An 8,990-nucleotide genomic window follows, 5' to 3' on the forward strand; every position below is an offset into this window, starting at 1 on the left:
GGATCAAACGGCTCCATCCCTGACTTCCCGGCCAAATCCCGTGCTCTTCCTCCTCCTGCCCTCGAAACTCTTCTCTCTGCAGGCTGTCTGGTACCTGGGTGCCCACATTGCCTCCTAGAGCAGCTCCATCCTACACAGTTCCATAACGAAAGATGGCAGCACTGAACACCGGCAACTCGCACTTGAAATCTTGGATTTTCTTCCATAGCTTCCCCTTTGCAGGGAATTCAAGGGCAGGCGTTCCCATCTAGATGAACTTCCCAAGCTCCTCAGCTTGCCCTTGCCCCTCAACACAGCCTACTCTGGCCACCTCCTACTCATTCCCTACTCATTCACCACTTCCAATGCCATCCCCTCCATGCCCTTCCCCTCAAGGCCCTTCCAGCCCTGGCCACTCCACATTCCCAGAGTGAGGCCCATGACCCCATGAAAGCCTCCCTCATTCCTTTGGGTTGCCATTTCTTCTTCCCCAACTCCTGTAACCTACTAGTTACAGAATAGCCTGTATTAGTCTGTATTTGTCTATAAGAGACTATAATATAGTCTGTAGTAGTCATTTCGTGCATCAATTACATCCTGGTTTCCTACTGTTTTTTTATATCTTATTCCCTACAGAAAGGTAATGTTAAGTTTTTGGAGGGAAAGCACCTTGTTTTCTACCTTCCTTTCTTCTGCCCCGTGGAGCTTAGCACAGCGTTATAATTCTCCCAATGTAGCAAATGATACATATGCTAATGAATGAAAGTGGAGTTCTGAAATTCTGCAGTGTAGGTCAAACGTGGTGGCTCATCTTCACGGAATGACCGACAGTGGAGCCCTGTCTATCAGCCAGCACTGAAGCAAAGCTCACAGGACAAAATCCACAGGAAGGATGGAGCCATTAGAGAGGGGGCATTGTAAGGGTGCATGGGCAGCTGTTGAGCGTGTCCCTAGCAGTGGCCAACCACAGGCAGGCTGCCCAAGAGGATGCATAAAAAGTTGTACCAGAAGTGGCAGCTCCAAGGGAAGGGCACTTTGTTCCTCTTTTTTTTTTTTTTTTTAATTTTTTTTTAATGTTTATTTATTTTTGAGACAGAGAGAGACAGAGCATGAACGGGGGAGGGGCAGAGAGAGAGGGAGACACAGAATCGGAAGCAGGCTCCAGGCTCTGAGCCATCAGCCCAGAGCCCGAAGCGGGGCTCGAACCCGCGGACCGCGAGATCGTTACCTGAGCCGAAGTCGGACGCTTAACCCACTGAGCCACCCAGGCGCCCCTACTTTGTTCCTCTTTTGGAGGCTCCGGTGTCACATCTCAGCCTCTCACTGGGTTCAAAATTCTCTGGGCTACTGTTTCCACCTCTCTTCCCATCCTCAGGATCTCTCCTGTTTCCCTTTCATTGTCTCCTCTTACTTCCTTGATGCTGCTCTGTTGGCCCTCTGCAATGGACATCTCTTGCTTTGAGCAGTCTACCATCCATTCACCCTTCTTTCATTAAGAGCACACAAGTTTTCTCTGGGTGCCCACCCCTTCTTCCACTCTCAGACCACATGGTTGAGAGGGGTTGACTCCTCTCTCAGCTCTAGAGGTGACGTGAAATCCAGTCCTCACTACGTCCCCCCCAGCTACGGTGGCCAGCTCAGAGAGAGTATGAGTACTAATTGGCACCAGGGATTCAGATCAGGATGTGTATTTGAATTTGGAGGAAAGGAAAGTTCTCATTTTCTTTTCACTGGATTTGGAATTGTGAGGAAGAAAATGTGGACCCACCGACAGCCATCTTGCCCTTGAGAAGGAGGATCCCTCTGAGAGGGAAGCAAGCAGAACTGAGAAGTGAAGAGAGACCATAGATCCTGGGGATATATATTGAGTAGCTGGATCCTGCTACACCTGAAGCTAACTAACTTTTCCAGCTGTGAGAGCCAATAAATTCCTTGTTTGTTAAGTTATTATGAGCCAAGTTTTGAGTCACTTGTAACCCAAAGAGTCCCAATAGGTCTTCCAAAATCCAAATCGTTCGTAGTATTTTAGGTCTGGAAGTAAATGTAGAGATGAGTTCAATCCTTACATTTATATAACAGTAACCAAAGAACCGGAGAGAGCGTGACTCCAATATGAGCACACTCCTAAGTTGTAACAGAGACCACCCTAGACCCAGGTCTTTGCTCTCTCAGTGCCATGGTGCTTCTGCCACAAAATGCTCTATCAAATTGAGGCATTTTTTTCTTCCATGGATGTTTTATTTCCCCTACTAGAACATAAGACCTATGTCCTACATTGTCCACATGTCCTTAGCTTAGCACGGTATCCTGCCCGTGGCAAATGCGCAAGTACAGGTTAGCCAGTCACTGAGTTAAGAAGGCTTTTTATACCTTGAGATGTTTGTCTTTATGCTTGCTGGACAATGTGTTACTTTCAGGGTCTTTTTTTTTTTTTTTAACATTTATTTATTTTTTGAGAGACAGAGAGAGAGCATGAGTAGGGGAGGGACAGAGAGAGAGGGAGGCACAGAATCCCAAGCAGGCTCCAGGCTCTGAGCTGTCAGCACACAGCCCCATGTGGGGCTCAAACTCACAAACTGTGAGATCATGCCCTGAGCCGAAGTCGGTCGCTTAACCAACTGAGCCACACAGGCGCCCCCGTGTGTTCCTCTTCTTATAAGGACGCCAGTTATAATGGGTTTAGGCCCACCCTAAAGGGTTCGTCTTAACTCGCTTACATCAGCCAAGACTCTATTTCCAAATAAAGTTATAGGTACTGAGGATTAGGATCTCAACTTGCTTTTTGGGGGATACAATTTAACCCATGACAAATATATAAATGACATTTTTAAAAAAGTGTTTATTTTTGAGATAGAGAAAGAGACAGAGTATGAGCAGGGGAGGGGCAGAGAGAGAGGGAGCACAGAATTGGAAGCAGGCTCCAGGCTCTGAGCCATCAGCCCAGAGCCCCACACAGGGCTCGAACCCACAAACCGCGAGATCATGACCTAAGCCGAAGTCAGATGCTTAAACGACAGAGCCACGCAGGTGCCCCTATAAATGACCTTTTTTAAAAAAATGTTCATTTATTTATTTTGAGGGGGGAGGGCGGAGAGAGAGGGAGAGAGAGAGAATCCCAAGCAGGCTCCGTCCATGCTGTCAGCATGGAGCCTCACGTGGGGCTCGATCTCATGAACTGTGAGATCATGACCTGAGCTGAAATCACGAGTCAGACACTCAACCGACTGAACCACCCAGGTGTCCCATAAATGACATTGTTAAGAAGTGTTAGAAACTTAACCTTGGTGGGTGATACAGAAGGAGAGACTTTCTTGGACAAGACGGATCTATGACTTGCTATGGAGACCCATAAGGTTAGAAGGAGATTAGAACTTTGGCTGACATCACCACTTTGAAAACCACCAAAGTTCAGGGTGCCTGGGTGGCTCAGTGGGTTAAGCGTCCGACTTCGGCTCAGGTCACGATCTCACAGTTCGTGAGTTCAAGCCCCGCGTCGGGCTCTGTGCTGACCGCTCAGAGCCTGGAGCCTGCTTCACATTCTGTGTCTCCCTCTCTCTCTGCCCCTTCCCTGCTCATGCTGTGTCTCTCTCTGTCTCACAAATAAATAAACATTAAAAAAAAAAAAAAAAGAAAACCACCAAAGTTCAAGAGATGTAAATGAACAGACCTAGTAGAGGTCTAGTAGAGAAAAATATGAGGCACCTGTAATAATTTGGAATCACTAAATCTGTAAGATGATAGTAAAACAAACAAACAAACGAAAACCCTTCCCTCACTGTTCTGTGCCCTCTCTCCTAAAATGTCTGCTTACTCTTCTTTCCCAGGCAGATTCCCTCCTTTCCCGCTGGGCCCCCAACCATGACGACCTCCCAGAAATGACCTGGGGTCACAGGGAATTCCCTTTCCTTCCTCCTGCTGCTCTTGCTGGGAATTATTCCAGCCACCTTCCTGTGGGCCCATCCAGCTGGGGAAGCAGAAAGAAGATGACACTAGAACAGCTCTGTTCCAGTCAGATCCAAACTTGACCATGGGCAAAGTGAAATTATCAAGAGGTGGCTATAGTGGTGGCATTCTAGAAAACTAAAAGGGTCTGTCAACTTCTCACCTTGGCTTCTAAGCTTTCTATCTCACCTCCCTGGGGCCATAAACTATATCTCTACTGTACCAGTTCCTGTGAGCCCTAAACAGAACTTATCTCCACTTCGATCATTGCACATGAAATTGCCCTGTTCCTCCTGAACTTTGAGCTTTGACAGCCTGGGGTAAGGGAGGAAGGGAGGGAGGGAGACTTCACTGATCAAGCACTCTAGGAAGGGTTAGTGACGCAGAGGGTGGTTCCAAACCAGCAGAGAGATATGGAGCAAGACAACTTGTCCCTGAAAAGTCTGGGGCTGGGAGTCCCAATTTGGGCTACAGAGCCCAAATTAGACACTTCAAGGCCAAAATCATAGAGAATGGTCAAAGTCTAAGTTGCTAATTCATGTCTTCTTGTCATTCCCCTCCCCCCACATTCACTGCAAATTCCTGGAGGAGGGTTTTGTCTTGTTCGCCTCCTGCACCCGTCCTCCCACCTGGCACATTGTAGAATCCAGCCTCACTCACCATCTCTCTTTTCCTGCAATTAGCAAAGCTCTTTCTTATTTCTGATCCTCAGCGTAAACTACGAGCATCTGATTTAGAACACTCTCTTTTCAAATGATGGGTTCCTTCTCATCCTTTTGTTCACAGCTTAAATGTTATCTCCTTGAAGAGCCTTACCTCTCTTTAAAGTAAATTACACACACACACACACACACACACACACACACACACACACACACTATCCTCTATCATAGCATCCTGTTGATTTTCTTCACAGGCTGTACAATATGTTGTAATGGTTTGTTTTTTGAATAGCTCCTCCATTGGACTATATTCTAGGAAGAGAAAATTCAAATCTATCTTGCTCCCCATTATAGTCCTACCAATTAGCACATCCAAGGCACTCAATAGATAAAGGTGAAAGAACAAAAGTATAAATATATACAATCAGAATTTAATAAACCTACCAGAATTTTTAACACTATATTATATGGGAATTTAGCATAAAAAAATGGAATCTTGAAAAAAATAAATAAAGATGGAATCTTGGGCTAGATGAGGAACGATGAATTATTTAATAACTATCTAGGCTTTCTTGAATAACCAAAACTAAATCTGAATCCATTCTTTCCTTATTCTACATCAAGTCAATTACAATGGATCAAAGATGTAAGCCTTTAAAAAAGAAGCCATTAAAAAAACTTGAAGAAAATGTACAAGAAATTTTGATCATCTCAATGTAGAGATGTTTTTCTAAGCAAGTCAATACATCCATAAAAACTAATGCTTTTTGCACTCACACATATATGCACAAAACACACTCAAACAGAAACAAAAGACGAACAACAAATTGGGGGGAAATAATTGTTACAATTGACAAAGGCCTAGATCTTATTATAAAATGTTATAAATAAATAACGAAAAGACTTATAACTCAAAATAAAAATAAAGGACATAAGCAGACCACAGAAAAATTCATGCAAATGACTTTTAAGGGAAGTGATATATAATATCAAGAATATCAAAAGAATGTAGTGATCAATGACTAAATTCTGCTCCTGAAAACAGTATTACACTATATGCTAGCTAACTAGAATTTAAGTAAAAATTTACAGAAAAAAATTAAAATGATGCTATGTAGAAACAAAAAGAATATCAAAAGAAAGGAATGTACATTAAACACTGAGATAACCATTTTTCATCTTTGAAATTGGAAGAAATGAAAAAGTCTCATAATATTTAGTGTGGCCAGTATGTAGAAAAATATGGACACTGGCATATTATTTTAGGGGGATATACATTTTGTCTTTAGAAAGTCAGTCTCTGGGGTGCCTGGGTGGCTCAGTCTGTTGAACGTCTGACTTCGGTTCAGGTCATGATCTCACAGCTGGTGAGTTCGAGCCCCGCGTTGGGCTCTGTGCTGACAGCTCGGAGCCTGGAGCCTGCTTCGGGTTCTGTGTCTTCCCCTCTCTCTGCCCCTAACCCATTCGCATTCTGTCTCTGTCTCTCTCAAAAATAAATAAACATTTAAAAAAAATAAAAATAAAAAAGTCAGTCTCACAAAATAATTAAATTAATTAATTTTAAAAAATGAAGTCAGGCTCATGGGTTAGCTGGACTTTGAGACTAGTTCAATGTTTCAATACCTGTGCAGAGGACAGCTGGGCAAGATCCGTCAGAATTGTAAATGCATTTACTCTTTGTCCAGCAATTACATCTTTAGATTTTATTCTATAGATAAACACGCACACACAGGCAAAGATGTATAAATGAAAATACACAAAAAACACAAAATGACCTTGAATAGTGGACTGATGATGTAAGGTTTGGTTTGTATTCATGGTAAACTACTATGTGGTCACTGAAAAAGAAATGTGTCCGTGTCATATTATGTCTTTAGTATATGAAGCATACAAGGCATGGAAAAGAATGCATTGTATAAACCCATGTGCTGACAACAAAGCAAAACAAAACCAAACAAAAAAACACAGTCCAGAGAAAGAAAGAAAGGAAGAAAGAAAGAAAGAAAGAAAGAAAGAAAGAAAGAAAGAAAGAAAGAAAGAAAAAAAGGAAGGAAGGAAGGAAGGAAGGAAGGAAGGAAGGAAGGAAGAAAGAAAAAAGGAAGGAAGGAAGGAAGGAAGAAAGAAAGAAAGAAAGAAAGAAAGAAAGAAAGAAAGAAAGGTAAATAGACAGGCAGACATGGCTGTGTATGCAAACAATTTCTGGAAGGACTCAGAAGAAGCCACCAGGAGGAGGGCCTGGGAAGTCAGTAGGTTTCCTTTTCACACTATTAGAAAAAAACCTACCATCTGCACATATTACTTTTTAATTCAAAAACCAGCTAGATTATAAAGATGATGTTAACATAACTCAATGTTGCCCTCAAAAAGATTCTGTGTAAAAAAGATTCTGTGTAATAATAATGGTGGTATTAGTAAAACGGTAAGATTTTTCAGTCTTGTTTGGTTAATGCTTTTATTATTACAAGCTATAAAATTTTAAATAAACACCCAAAATAAACAAATTATGACCCTTTCAATAATCCAGAAGTGAGACAGGTTTAGCCCTTTAGTCGAAAAGCAGCTCTCTATTCAACTTAAAAAGCCCATACTTGATGTGTTAATAAATATTTTATTTTAAAAAGATGGTCTACAAAGTAGCTTGGGAAGCTTAAGCTCATTTGTAGCTATCACCACTCCCTACCCATCCCCAATAATGTATTCAAATTCAATGCCAAAAGTTACTTATTAAACACAAGAGATATTACGCCCTGGGAAAACTATTATAAACTTGGCCTGAAGGAGACCTGATCTCTTAATGAAATACAGAACAACTAGCTTAGAAAAACGAAAATGGGCAATCGTCATGTAAGTATTTATTGCCTTTTGGGAATCAAACAAAGTTTTCATTTTAGTTAGCATGTGGAGAAATTTAAACTGTGAAATCATGATTAATAATTTTGCACTATACCATTGTGATTACTCCTTACCGTTGGTTTTCACAACAGCATACCATGCTTTTAAAATGCATTTGGAATATATTTTTTTCTCCATTGGTCAAAAATCTCTTAGGAGAGGCTAAAGAGAAGTATTTAAAACAAGATAGTAAACAGTGCCCCACAGAGAGCAAATGGTTAATACGTGTTTGTGGAATGTATGATTAAAGCTGTTAGTTGTAGCAAAGTTGCATAAAATCTGGTAGGCTCTGCCCATAAGGGTTTTGTGGGGAAGACAGGTTCATGTTACAAATATCCGTAAACCAAGGCAAAAGTACTCCTATGAGGCCAAGGCCATATAACTTGGACTGAAAAGTGAAAATATTATTTCTAAGCAGTATTAGTTCTAAGCAGCATCAAATATTCAGATATTTGCAGATATCCAAGGAACGGACTTAATATTTAGGTTTTTATTCTGAAATGTCTACGCTCATGTGAATACTGTGTCTATAAACTATTAATGACTAAAAATAGACTAAAATACTACCATTTGAAACCAACGACACACAAGGCAGGTCTGAGTTAAATTGTGATTTTTTTTTTACATTGAAAAATGTATATCTAAAACTGTTGCAATAAAAATTTTAATGAGGTTTTACTGTACCAACTGTAGCTTCCCCTGGCAAGAAATGACTTATTGTATGTAAACTAGAAGCAAAAACAAAAAAAATTCAAAAATGTTCTGTAAACTATCGCTTTGTTTATGAAGGTTTTTTTCCCTTTGCTATAAACGAAATTTGCACTCAATGGTTGCAAGCCTACAAATATCTTCTTTGGGGAGGTGTTATATTTAAAATCTTCTGTAGATAACATTTTCTTGCTAGTCAAGATTATGAGCCTTACATTCAGTATATCTTTCAGAGAAACTGAAGCCTACTTTTTTTTAAAGTTTATTTATTTATTTTGAGAGAGGCAAAGACAGCGTGAGTGGGAGAGAGACAGAGAGAGGGAGACAGAATCCCAAGCAGGCTCTGCACTGTCAGCAGGAGCCCAGTGCAGGGCTCGAACTCATGAAACCGTGAGATCGTGACCTAAGCTGAAACTGAGAGTCGGGCGCTTAACCAACTGAGCTACCCAGCTGCCCCTGAAGCCTACTTTTAAGATATTCCTGATAGCCACAGAGGGCCTCAGGAATAAGTGGTCCCTGCCATAGCAGTTCAGGAGGACATTTTCATCTTTTGAATGTCAACCCCATGGGGCCTCTGGCTTGTGTGAGTGGTCTAGCATTTTTATGTATCTCTTTTTTGAATCTTCAGAGCCAGTCTTACTCCCTCTCAGAAGGTAGTCAACATTTGCCCAAAGGGGACATCCAACCCTCGGCAGCCGTGAAGCCTCTCAGCCACGCACCAGGGAATGGAGAGCCAGAGGCCCAACAGCCTGTAAGCACTGATTTTCCCTCCAAATCATAGGTATGACTGGGCTCTCTCGTGGGCCC

The 8,990-nt window shown here is 41.8% G+C and overlaps 1 protein-coding gene across 3 annotated transcripts in view; it reads left to right on the top strand.

Annotated features, from left to right (window-relative positions):
* Nucleotides 1-7,308: 7,308 nt before the first annotated feature.
* Nucleotides 7,309-8,990, top strand: part of ANXA13 (annexin A13) — a 50,943-nt gene continuing 49,261 nt past the window's right edge. The window contains exons 1-2 of one of the 3 annotated variants that reach the window (XM_045453743.1): nucleotides 7,309-7,427; nucleotides 8,812-8,934. In XM_045453743.1, coding sequence (XP_045309699.1) covers nucleotides 7,413-7,427; nucleotides 8,812-8,934 — 138 coding nt within the window. In that variant the 5' untranslated portion in view covers nucleotides 7,309-7,412. Of the gene's footprint in view, nucleotides 7,428-8,811; nucleotides 8,965-8,990 lie in introns of those variants that run through there. The other 2 variants (XM_045453744.1, XM_045453745.1) reach the window with 2 other exon arrangements.

Source organism: Leopardus geoffroyi, chromosome C3, assembly GCF_018350155.1.
Source record: "Leopardus geoffroyi isolate Oge1 chromosome C3, O.geoffroyi_Oge1_pat1.0, whole genome shotgun sequence".
NCBI lineage: Eukaryota > Metazoa > Chordata > Mammalia > Carnivora > Felidae > Leopardus > Leopardus geoffroyi.